Source organism: Puntigrus tetrazona, chromosome 16, assembly GCF_018831695.1.
Source record: "Puntigrus tetrazona isolate hp1 chromosome 16, ASM1883169v1, whole genome shotgun sequence".
NCBI lineage: Eukaryota > Metazoa > Chordata > Actinopteri > Cypriniformes > Cyprinidae > Puntigrus > Puntigrus tetrazona.
Window position 1 is genome coordinate 21106528 of NC_056714.1, and position 12920 is coordinate 21119447.

Consider the following 12920-nt stretch of genomic DNA (forward strand, 5'->3'; position numbering starts at 1 on the left):
AGACAAAATAGAAACATATTTAGTGGCATCAGAATTTGCGATTATACAATACATATACAAATATAATATATATATTTATTTATTTATTTTTTTTTAAATTTTATTTATTTTATTTTATTTTTTTTTTTTTTTACAATTTGATAATGATAATAGAAGAAATGAACAACAAAAACTATTTGCAAAAGACGATAGAAAATATCTTGCTTTTCAATTCAGTTTGGCTTGCAGTTATGATTTAATCTCTGTAGAATGAATAAAAGAAAAAAATTGCTCAGATGAATGCTGATTTCCATTTCCTTCATATTACTTTTAGTGGCCTACTGATGGTCTCACAAAAGGACCAAGAAAGGGTACATTCTACATTTTATAAACATTATTTTGTCACAGATGTAAAACATGTTCCACGATTTTAACATGTGGATTTCAAAAACACAGACAAAGAACAATACAATGTTAAGGTTAAATCACGTATTTAAACTATTTCTCATATAGCGTCAAAAATGTTGTGCTTTTTGAACTACATTTCCCTAGATCAGAGTTCACGTCGCATGACGTCACTTCCGGAAGCTGCAATCGCTTCCTGTATGGGTGTAAATGGGGACATGACACAGTCGTTTAGAGCTGTAAAATTGAAAATAGTATTTCCGCAGGTATCTTAACAAGTGCGTGATCGCTATAACGCTATTCCACTTTAGGCGGCTGAGCGAATTCGGCGGCTGCGATGGAAGCCGTGCCGCGAATGCCGATGATCTGGCTGGATCTGAAGGAGGCAGGGGAGTTTCAGTTCAGCCCCACTGTCAAACAGGTGAGGGACCAGACAGGCCTTATCGAGACACACACTGCTGTCACTGCTCCTGTATACACTGAAAATAAACCAAACAGCATGATTTGTATAGGTGTTCTGCCCCAAAACTCGGGGTTTCGTTTAGGGCCTTGTTTTTTTTTATCTATTGTGTGAGCTGTTCTGTGTTTTCTTAAAGGAACAGTTCAACCAAAAATATATTCTGTCATTAACCAAAATATCTGTCATTATTTATTTCACAAGGTGTCGTTAAAAATTGCCTTTTCTTGATTTTTGATACAAAATGAGATGGTTTGGAGAATCTTCATGTTGTATTGTCCATGCAGTAAAAGGGGATGAGGACTGGTGATGTCAAACTCTAAAATGACTAGATCAAACAAACAAAAAGAAACATGATAAGAATGATTAAGCTACTCTTGTGCTATATTCCAAATCCTATTTGTACTGTATAGTGTTGCTGCGAGAACCGTATAGCGCCATCAAAACAATTACTCAGTGAAAGTCCTACTAGACACGTGATAATTGTGGTCAGACATTCCTTTATAAATTACTAATTTAAAGCTGCACCTATGTCATATGGGTTTTGAAAGGCATGAGGGTGAGTAAATGAAATTATTACTGTTTCCTCCGCAGTAGCAGCAGTGTCCCTTCCTGAGGATACATTTAACTATTTAAAGGCATTTACACTGTGTGGTAGTAAATTAAAAGTTTATATTAATGTTTATTTTAAAATATCATGCTTCCTTGTCCTTCACGTCCTTACAGTAGTCAGGAATTTTTATCAGCTTGCGTCATGGTAGTTATCAGATCCATTCCTAACAAACTAGGCCAAAGAGAAATTAGCATAGATTGTTGTTTGTATTTTTGCACGTAAAGAAATTGACAAAACTATTTTAATTTAGTCAATCGGGTTCAAGATAATAATTTTCATGATTAAATGAAATTAATCATTTTCATCATAAATTTCAATGATTAACAATTTGTCTTTGTTATTATTTGTATTGTATTTAAGTTATTCCTTTTTTGGGGGGTGTGCACAAAAAAAAATATTTTTTTTCCATGTTTCACAGTTCATACTGAAGAACTATGGTGAAGATCCTGACAATTATAATGAGCAGCTGAAGAAACTAGAACAACTGAGACAGGTGAGTCTTACGCGCATTCAATTTACTTTTATTCATTCTATTTCTTCCCTGAAAAGACTATGGTTATGCATTTAGTACATTATCTGCATTTCTTGGCTTTCCAGAGTGCTGTTAACGTCACACGAGACTTTGAGGGCTGCAGTACCTTAAGGAAGTACTTTGGGCAACTGCATTATCTTCAGAGTCGTGTGCCTTTAGGATTGGGTCAGGAAGCTGCTGTCCCTATCTCCTGGTGAGGACAAAAACCCAGCCATCACATGTCTCTCTTGCAATCTGCCTTCCTCTTACCCTTTTTCTTGTTTAATATATATAGGACAGAGATATTTTCTGGGAAGACAGTGACCCATGAGGACATCTGCTATGAGCAGGCATGCATCCTTTATAATTTGGGTGAGTTAGTACTAGACTGATATGTATTATTGCTCTAGTCAATGCCTGCATTGTCTGTGATTAAAATAACGACTGTGTTGCTGAGAGGAGGGTATTGTTCAGAACCAGGCTAGTTTCGTTATTCAAGTCATGTTTCCCATGTTGCAGGAGCACTCCATTCAATGTTGGGAGCCATGGACAACAGGGTTTCAGAAGAGGTGAGCTAAATTGAAGAGGATAAAATGAAGTATATGCATGGATGAATCATCCTCAATAAGTGAAGAAAATAGTGTGAATTTCATTTCAGTAGTAAAATTATAACAAGTATAACAGAACATAATTTAGCTGTTGTACAATGCTACCTCTCAATGACACCAGATTGAGAAAACGTTTTAGAGTTCTGTGAGCAATATGCATTGGTCAGTCAGTGAACAGATTGTGAGAAGTCCGTGGGCGTGCCACATAATGGTTTGACTAAGAGGGTTTAAGGAATATGCGAATGTTATCCTAACTCTGACATTTCGTATCAATGTTAGGGAATGAAAGTATCATGCACACACTTCCAGTGCTCAGCTGGAGCATTCACCTACCTGAGAGATCACTTCAGCCACAACTTCAGCGTGGACATGAGTCACCAGATCCTCAATCTCAACATCAACCTCATGCTGGTATGGTTTCTTTCGTTTGATTTCATAAGGGTGCTTGTTTATATCTTTTTTTTAGCCATGCTGTCGTTTAGGGCTAAAATACCAATTGGTGTTTTCAGGGTCAGGCCCAAGAGTGCCTGTTGGAAAAATCTATGTTGGACAACAGGAAGAGCTTTCTTGTTGCTCGGATAAGTGCCCAGGTACTTGTTTATTTTGTCTGCCATTTACAAGTATATTTCATCTTAAGATTACGGTTTGTTGTTAAATTTGAGCACGCTTATGGCTATATATATCCTATTTAGTGGCAGTGTGATGGTAAGATATGTTTGGATATGAAATCTTTTTGTCTTCAGGTGGTGGACTATTATAAAGAGGCATGCAGAGCTCTGGAGAATTCAGAAACCGCTTCAATGTTAGGAAAGATACAGAAAGACTGGAAGAAATTAGTGCAAATGAAGATTTACTACTTCGCTGCAATTGCTCATGTGAGTCTTCTATTCAAACTGAGGTCGCATTAATATAGAGCAGGCTGGTCAAATATTTTTTAAATGTCATACAAATCTTTGTTCTCTCAACAGTTGCATATGGGGAAACAGGCTGAAGAGCAGCAGAAGTATGGAGAGAGGGTACAACATGCCTGTTTTTCTGTCTCCGATTTCAGTTAGTGGCCATCTGTGCTCTTGGGCATAGAACTAGTTTCAACCTCATCTTAGCCTCTTTCCTTTAAAAAGTTTTTTTATTAAAATAGAGTAATAAAAAATGTTAGGAAGAAGCGTGACTAAATTACATAGAAAGAGGGAGTTTGTTATTTTATTCAGAGGAAGTGGATGATTTTGAAATAAGTTTGAAATGAGCCCAGAAAGAACCAACTGTTTTGGAAACCTTTTTAATCTAAACTTATACTTCATTTATGTTTCAACAGGTTGCTTACCTTCAAAGTTCCCTAGACAAACTCGGCGAGGCAATTAAGATGGCTAAGGGTCAACCAGACAGTGTACAGGAAGCACTTAGATTTACCATGGACGTCATCGGGGGAAAGTGAGCAGATATGATGGTTATACTTAACTTACCAAAAAGGCATAATTCATTTTGCATAAAAAAGGAAATGAGGAAACTCATTTGTCACTTTTCATTTTAGATTTAATTCTGCCAAAAAAGACAACGACTTCATTTATCATGAATCTGTGCCACTTCTGGAGACCCTGACCTCAGTGAAAGGTATTTTGGCCAACATTATGTTGTAACTGTGTAACTGTATGGGTATGTCATTTGTTTATTGTATGGCATGACTAGAATAAGTGCATGTTTCTGTTAGCTTAAGATTTACTTGAGATTAAAAAAAAAACAAGTAAGAGTCGAAAGTTTGAAACTGCTCTAGAAGTTAATGCATTTCTTCCTTCATCACAGGAGCCCCACTGGTGAAAGCCTTGCCTGTAAACCCAACAGACCCCAGTGTCACTGGCCCAGACATTTTTGCAAAGCTGGTGCCCATGTCTGCCCATGAGGCCTCATCTCTTTACAGGTTTGACTAATTAAGAGTCTTTATCTATATGTACATATATATCTATATATACACACACACTATTCAACACTTCTTTATTCTGATAATTGTCAGTTCCCCATGTGCTATACTTGAAGAAGGGCTATCTGTCTATCTATTTTTTCTGTCAAATTTACAGTGAAGAGAAGGCCAAGCTGCTACGGAATGTCATGGCAAAAATAGACAGTAGGAATGAGACATTAGAGTGAGTATGAACAGCTTAAAGAATTTTTTTACAAATGCATAGAAATGCATCTAAATGTCTCAGTTGTCATATTCCCACAGACAGTTCATGGACTCTCTTGGTCTGGACCCAGAGTCAGTAGATAATATGGAGATGTATAATACCCTTCCCTCTATGCTGATGGAAAAATGTGCTGCGTTGAGTGTGAGACCTGATACTGTAAAAAACCTAATTCAGTCAATGCAGGGTTAGTTGCGTCACTTCCCTTTTCATGATATTTTCTATGTTACTAGCAATAAAGCTTATTAGTGCAGCTAAACATTAGGATATTAAATTCTTGTATCCAATTTCTCTCCTTACTTACTCAGTCCTCTCAGGTGTGTTCACCGATGTAGAAGCCTCTCTGCGTGAGATTCGGGATGTATTAGATGAGGATGAGGCAGAGGAGCAAAGTTTAGAAGAGGCTGCTGGGAAGCAGGCTGTACCAGAACAGCCCTCAGCTCTGGCTGAGCTCCGGAGAGACCTGGAAAAGTATTTGGAAGCACATGAGAAAGCTAGCTTCACCAACACAGAACTTCATCGGGCGATGAATCTTCACATAAGCAATCTGAGACTCCTTGGTGGACCCCTCGACACCCTTAGAGAGGCATTGCCAAGACCTCAACTCAGCGAAGGTAGGTGTTTTATGACTTAATTCATATGAAAGATCATGTTATGTATGTTTATGACATTATGACATTTTCAGATGAGATGGCAGGTCTCCAGACTATGAAGAGAATTTTGGGTAAAGTGCAAGAAATGAGGGAACAACGAAGCTCCCTGGAAAAGCAGCTTAGAGACCTTATTCAGCAGGATGATATCACTACTTCTCTGGTTACAACCGAGCGGGCTGACATGAAGGTTTGCGCTTTACATGACTGTGCCATTATTGTTTTTAAAGGGATTGTATTAGAAATCTGTCACTGCATTATAGTTTTATCTTTGCTTACTTTTACATAGAAACTGTTTAAGGAACAGCTTAAGAAGTATGAGCAGGTGAAATTATACCTTGATCAGAACCTGACAGCTCAAGAGAATATCCTGAAGGCACTGACAGAAGCTAATGTACAGTATGCCACTGTGCGCAAGGGCCTGGCAGAAACTGAACATAAGTATGACACAGAGGATTAACATTTTCATGACAAATATTCATTAAGTTTTGCAATCATAGCATAATCAGTATACTTATTTTTTCCTTTTTAGATGGAACAGTACTGTACAGATGCTTGTGGCCTCCTATGAGGCCTATGAGGATCTAATGAAAAAATCTCAGGAGGGCAAAGAGTTTTATGAAGATCTAGAAACAAAGGCCTCACGTCTGTTGGAGAAAGCCAAAACTGTCTGCAAGGCCCGAAAGGAAGAGAGACAAACCATAATGGAAAAGTAAGTGAGTTTAATCACCAGTCTTTTTACTCCGTTATGTAATTCTTTGTACAGAAACTCAAAACCCCTTTTCTTTTTTCTTTCTTGTTTTAATAGAAAGTTTAATGGGTTGCATTCAATTTCTTTTAGTTCTTCTAATTTGTCTGCTTAATGTTTCACAGAGAGTTAAAAAAAAAGGTGCCCCAAAGACCCACTGCCCCAAAGCCACCCCCAAAGACAGGCCCAAGTGTGGATCCTGCCAATTTAGATGACCCTGAACTGGCAGAGCTAAGCGCTGCTATCCTAGCTCTTGGAGGAGATCTTCCAGAAGAGCTACGCAGCCTGCCTCCTGAACTTACCATCCCACGATCTGGTCATCCTGCTCTGCTTTCTGGAGCCGCTGCTAGCTCTATTCTTCCTTGGCCTGGAGCTAACTCTGGTTTACTGTACACACAACCCAGATTTCCTCCAAATTTACCTCCTCCTGAAGTTCTTGCTCAGATCTCCTGTTTTCCAACTCCTCCCCTTTCTCAGAATTTCAATCATAGTCTTCCCAGGCCACCTCTTTCACATCAACAGTTCCCACAGCTGCCCAACCCACAGGTTCGTCCACCACCATCTGTGCCTGGGTACTGCCCTCCATCTTCACAGAATCAACCCGGTCCACCAGTCACTCCAGTCCGACCTTCCACAACTACAGTGGATAGTGTACAAACACCTATTCCTAGCTACAGTCCTGCGTCTGCCCAGGCAGTTATGCCTCGTCCTGGCCAACACCAACCAATGCCACCAGTGTCAGTGTATGCAGCTCCACCTCAGATGACACCCCATGTCCAGTACATGCAACAACCTGGTGCTCCCATGAACCAACCTCCACGGGCAATGCCAGCCCCTCATCCACAACCTCAACCTCAACAGTTATTTGCTCAACAGGGTGGTCAAAGTCAACCACAGCCATTTTACCCACCTGTACCAACTCAACAACAAATGCCAAGACCTTTGCCTGGGCCACAGCCTCCACAGCATACTCAGTTTCCACAATACATAGCTCAAGTAAGACAACCAGGACCACCAAACTTTCATCAACCTCAAATCCAAGGACAGTTTGGAGCTCCAGCTACCCACATGCAGCCCCATCAGGGTTACCCCCCTGTCTCATTTGTTCCGAAGCCCCAACCTCCACAAGTTAACACTGTCAACCCAGGCCAGATGCAACATCCAGGCATACCTCCACAAATGCCTCCATCCTCTCAGCCAGTGCCCTCTATGTCAATGCCACAATTAGCCCACATTAATCAACAAATTCCCCCTTCCTCCCAGCCAGTGCCCTCTGTGTCAATGCCACATTTATCACATATCAATCAACCGATTCCCCCTGCTTCACAGCCCCAAACACCTCCCGTCAATCAATTACCACATGCTCCTCACCCACAGATACCCCCATCTTCTCATCATTTAGGTCCTGCAGCTCATATGCAGATACCTCCTTCCTCAAAACAGATGACTCCTCCCCAGCAGCCACAAATGCTTGCGCCATCCACTCATATGTCTCCTTCCTCTCACCCACAAATGCCCCCAGTCTCCCAACCACTATCTCACTGCCCGCAGTCACAGATAATCCCAACTCATCAACCCAGCCAACAGCCAGCATACCCAGCAGTCCCTCTGAGGGCTACTGTTCCTATTCAACCTCAGGTACCCCATGGCCCTCTCTCATCACAGATACAAATGCAGCCCAGCACTCCTTCACAGCATCAAAGTCACCCTCATCCTCAAATCCTTCCCCAATCCTGTCCTCCAGCACTCCCTCACAATATCTACAAACCACAGCCAACCATTCCTCCTAGCTCTGCCCCTTTGAATTTTCCAGGAGGTGTTCCTATGGTTTCCAACCAGTCTGTGGCACCTATGCAGCCTCAGTCTCAGCCACCCACTTCACAGCCTTTAGCCCCACAACAGCTACCCCCAGGAGGCCCAATATCTTATGCTGTTCCACAAGGTGGGAACATTCCTCCTGGACCAATGCAGCATCCTGTAGCTGCTGCTCCCCAAGGGCCTCAAAGCATGATGCCTCCATCCTCAGGAGCACCAGGGGCACCACAGCCTCATGTGCTACCTTCTCCTGCCCCATCACCGTCTCCCTCTCCTGGTCCTCCCTCCCTTGGTATGGTCACCCAACGACCATCTCCTGCTCTTACCCCAGTTGGAGGAGCAACATTACCACAGTCCTCAGTTCAGACTCCAACACCCACTGGTCCCATGACTCCATCCGACTGCACTTTGTTTCAGCGACAGAACTCTAGTACTGATGACTTGCTTTCCTCAAGCCCAGAGAGCCAGCATGGAGGCACCAAGGACACCGCCAATGTCTTACTACCCACAAAAGCTGACCCTCAGGAGGAACATCACAGAAAAAAAGCAGAGGGTGTGAGACTTATCCAGGGTGACCCTTACCAAGCACCAGAGAGGGTGTCGAAACTCAGTGCACAGCTAGAACGGTTTAGATCAACAGTTCAATCCTTAGAGCGGCCGACAGGGGAAGGAGGTCTGTCAAAACTTGACGGGCAATGGAAAGAACTGCAGGAGCAGCAAGAGAAGGATACTCGCCAGCTCTCCATCGCTATTGCTCGCTGCTATACCATGAAGAACCGCCACCAGGATGTGATGCCTTACGACTGCAATCGTGTTGTCTTGTGCTCCGGTAAAGATGACTACATCAACGCCAGTTTCATTGACGACCTGTCTCCATACTGCCCCCGGCTCATTGCAACACAGGCTCCCCTCACTGGCACTGCAGCTGACTTCTGGCTCATGGTTTACGAACAGAAAGTTTCTGTAATAGTCATGCTAGTGTCTGAGCAAGAACTGGAGAAGGTAAATCACCTTTGTCGTGAGATTTTGGCATGAGAGTTCAATAATCATATTGGCTTTCACATTATTTTAAATTATTTGCAATAATTTTCTTTTTTTTTTATTAGCAAAAGGTGTTACGATACTTTCCATCAGAAAGAGGCCAACAGCTTGCTCAGGGGCCAATCACCCTTACCCTGACCACTCAGAAGAGCACTCCTACCCATATAGAGCGCATGATCGGACTGCAGTATCGGGACCAAAGTTTGAGACGCACTGTTGTACATCTTCAATTTACTTCATGGCCTGAACTGTGAGAACTCATTCTTAAACGGTATATTAAAATTGCCAAATCTTAAAACACTAACCTTTTGTATTTTTCCAAAAAAAGAGGCCTTCCAGAGAGTAAAAGCAACCTAATCCATTTCATTCAAGAAGTCCATGGACATTACCTGCTTCAGCGCCCACTACACACTCCAGTCGTGGTGCACTGCAGGTACTATAAAGGAGAATAAAAATTATATTGAACACACAGACAAGACTAAACAAAAGTCGAGAAGAACAAGTACATTTACCTTTTTTGTTTCTCACAGCTCTGGTGTTGGCCGTACTGGTGCCTTCTGTCTGCTTTATGCTGCGCTGCAAGAAATTGAGGCTGGTAATGGAATACCTGACATGATCCAGTTGGTGAGGAAAATGAGGCAGCAAAGGAAGAACATGCTGCAAGAAAAGGTAATGTTACACTCCTAATGAGGTTTGAGATTTTACACAATGTTAAGTTGATAAAATTTTATGATAATTTTGTCAAAAACCTCCACAGCTTCATCTCAAATTTTGCTACGAGGCTGTTCTAAAACATACAGAGCAGGTTCTTCAACGCCATGGCATTATTACGTCCCCTTGCACCAGAACCCCAAATAACATTGCATTAAAGGTAACCACCTATTTCTTATTCTTTTTTATTTATCAGTTTGCTGTTCAGTTTATCTAATATTTAGTTTGTCTTTCTAGTCATACTCAAGACAGGAATCTCAGGACATTGTTCTGGGAGGAGATATGCCTATTAGTTCTATACAGGCCACCGTAGCCAAACTTAGCATTCGACCACCCAGTGTTGACCATGAACAAGAGCCTGGCCAAGACCAGATGCCCTCTGTTTCTGAAGCAGCAAGAACACTGGAACAAGATTCTACAGATATTTCACTTCAGCCTTCTCAGGACCCACTTTGTTATGAAACTCTGCCTGATTCCATCAGTCCCCCTCTCTCTTGCACCTCTTCTCCAGGCAAGACGCAGTCACCCTCGCCTCCAAGCGGCCAAGGGAATGGGTTCACTGGGTCCACTCCTGCATCTCCCACCTCAAATCACCACCCATCCACTGAGGCAGCACCTCATGCTCCTTCTCCACCTCCCTCCTCATCTTTAGATCTGCTTGCCTCTCTCACTCCTGAAGCCTTCACTCTGGACAGTGCCCATCGAGGCAAGCAGCGGATTAGCAAGCAAAGCTTCCTTCAGCCGCAAGAAGGCAAAGGCCTGCAGGGACCACCAGAGGGCGATGATCCGCTCAGTAGTTTGGATCCTCTCTGGACACTCAACAAAAGCTGAAACAACATAACCAAGCTCTCGTTTATCTTCTCCCCCACAGGCAGTCCTCTTTTGAATAGTTTCTGACCCCGTGTAACATCTTGTTCGTGTTCATGCCTCTTGGACCCCATCACTGTGTGTACATCTGTCTGCTTGTGTCCTGAAAAGTCTCTTCAGTTGGCACTGATCCTGGTAACATTCCGTAAATCCAGTTTTGTCTCCTAGCATGCACTCTTAATGCCATGGTGTTTGTGATTGCCTGTAAGGTGCCTGATTGTTGGTTTCTCTGCAGTGGACATTTGCCTTTACACCAAAAATGGAAACAGTGTGATAGAAAACTGACATTCAAGCTACTGTTGTCACTATCAGAAAACAAATTAACAGTTAGAGCAACTATCTGCTCGCCCGTTGTACACATGCTGCTTGCATATTATTAATCACCACACCTGTCTTTGAGCTACAGTGATCTGCAACATATGTAGGGACAAATTGAAGCTGGTGATGAAAATACGACTTGATGTACTCGTTATACTTAAAACACTCAAATTTCTGACTCACTTCAGAAATCATAGCATTTTTATGAGTTGATTCTAACTTGTCTTTCTTTTTGAACTGTGTAAATAAATCTTAACAAATGTCAATGTGTTGGTCTCATTGGATGTTTTCCAAATAGCAAAAATATATATATAAAAAAAGATTTTAGCATGGACTCAATAGCTCTGAGTGGTAGATGCTGTAACTACAACTCCCGCTATTTAAATGTGGCAGGTTTGAAATTTCAATTTTTATATACTAATATTGACATTTTCCCAGCGTACTGTACATCACATTTGTTATTTATTCTAACCCACCTTATTTTCACGTTACAATTCGTACTACCAATCCCCTCCTTTTGGAGTTACCCTTTGCAATAAATGCATGGTATTTCCGTCTAGCGTCAGGTTATTTGCAATTTAGTTCACAATCGTAAAAACCTGTACCACTAAGTTAACATTTTCAGTGCAGCAAGCTACAAATACTATTATATTTAACACAGAACACTACTTTTAATACAGCAAGTTTGAAAATGAAGACAGAGAAAACACTTTATATGAAAGCCATTTTATTTGCGAATTAGTACAAAGTTTTTTTTCCTCCCATGTTAAAAATAGAACAGAGCATTAGTTACATCCTCTACTGTCTGGTTACACTGTGTAGTGTATTTGGGAAAGACAGAAGAGGGCAGAGCAGGCCCCCCTCAAAAAAAAAAAGACAATATTTACACCCAGTCTCTCTCTGCCCCCTCGCCGTCTTAAGAAACAGTGCAACATTTAGGCATTTCACATCACTTTAAACATCCTCCACCTCTACTTCAGCAGCAGTAAGATACAGCAAGTTGAGAGCAGTATTTCACTTCAATACCGCATGCATCGGATCATGTCTAGGAATGTGCTCCTCTGGGAAGGGAGAGCGAGCAGTAAAATCAACACAATGGAGCTTGGTGCCATTTCAATCCTCGCAATAAAACAACTGCCATTGTATGTGGCAGCAACCCTGCCATCAAGTAAATGATGCTGTTCAGTATGGTCACGGAAATGATTATAAATCATTGTCTTCTCTCAGCACTCCGTTCTCATGTGGTTAATGCTTAATCTCGTCGTGTGACAAGGTTTAACCACTCATAAATAATTCGGAACTATTCCCAGCTGCTAGCCACACATTTGTTCTCGAGCGATAACTGGCCATACCTCATCACGTCATGGTGAAAATGATTGCTTTTTGCCATTTCTCTCATATTTGAGCATCCTTGCTCTACACTCAACAGCTGCACAGTCTGAAAGACCAGCTGGTCTCATGAAACTTCAGCCATATCAATGCCGCAATCACAAACCCACTGAAAAATGCACATACATACACTTAAAAAAAAAAAAAAAAAAAGTAGTACAATTGTTTTGACCAATGCTACTACATGGTTTCAAGCGTGTAGTTCATACAATTAAGTATTTTAACACCAGTTCTCTCATCAACATTATTAACTAATATTTACATTCGTAAAAGATGGCTAATAACGGACTGAGTCGTGCATTTCTATTGACATGATCAGATGGAAAACCATTTTCCTGTTGTGTTTTGGGGGCTATAGCTATATTGTTGCAAAAATCAATGCAAATCAATATGGGGAATCTATAAAAAGACAATATGCAATGGAACCAAACTTAATCTTTAAAAGTTTAAAGCATCATGTTTCAAATTGATAAGTGGATAAGTGCAACAAAAACACCCAAGACTCGTATGCATTGAAAATGGGGACAATTTTGGTAGATTTTCTTACCAAACCATAAATCAATATGCACAAAGAAAAACACTTGTCAGTGGAATGCACATTCAGTCAAACTTAAATAACGTGTAGAAAATGTTG

At 41.3% G+C, this 12920-nt stretch overlaps 1 protein-coding gene across 2 annotated transcripts; it reads left to right on the forward strand.

Moving 5' to 3' along the window:
* Positions 1 to 559: 559 nt before the first annotated feature.
* Positions 560 to 11163, forward strand: ptpn23a (protein tyrosine phosphatase, non-receptor type 23, a). 2 transcript variants are annotated; one of them, XM_043261058.1, is made up of 24 exons: positions 560 to 805; positions 1873 to 1947; positions 2052 to 2179; positions 2261 to 2337; positions 2485 to 2534; positions 2853 to 2984; positions 3083 to 3163; positions 3317 to 3448; positions 3542 to 3589; positions 3886 to 4001; positions 4102 to 4181; positions 4371 to 4485; positions 4643 to 4708; positions 4789 to 4934; positions 5056 to 5361; positions 5433 to 5587; positions 5687 to 5838; positions 5930 to 6109; positions 6271 to 8962; positions 9067 to 9251; positions 9330 to 9434; positions 9532 to 9670; positions 9759 to 9872; positions 9950 to 11163. In XM_043261058.1, the coding sequence occupies exons 1-24, from the start codon at positions 722 to 724 to the stop codon at positions 10541 to 10543; spliced, it is 5952 nt and encodes a 1983-aa protein (XP_043116993.1). In that variant the 5' UTR covers positions 560 to 721; the 3' UTR covers positions 10544 to 11163. The 2 variants fall into 2 exon arrangements, with proteins under 2 accessions (XP_043116993.1, XP_043116994.1); XM_043261059.1 differs by lacking the exons at positions 560 to 805; positions 1873 to 1947; positions 2052 to 2179; ... (2 more) ...; positions 2853 to 2984; positions 3083 to 3163 and having other exon boundaries at positions 3348 to 3448; positions 3542 to 3623.
* The last annotated feature ends 1757 nt before the right edge of the window (positions 11164 to 12920 follow it).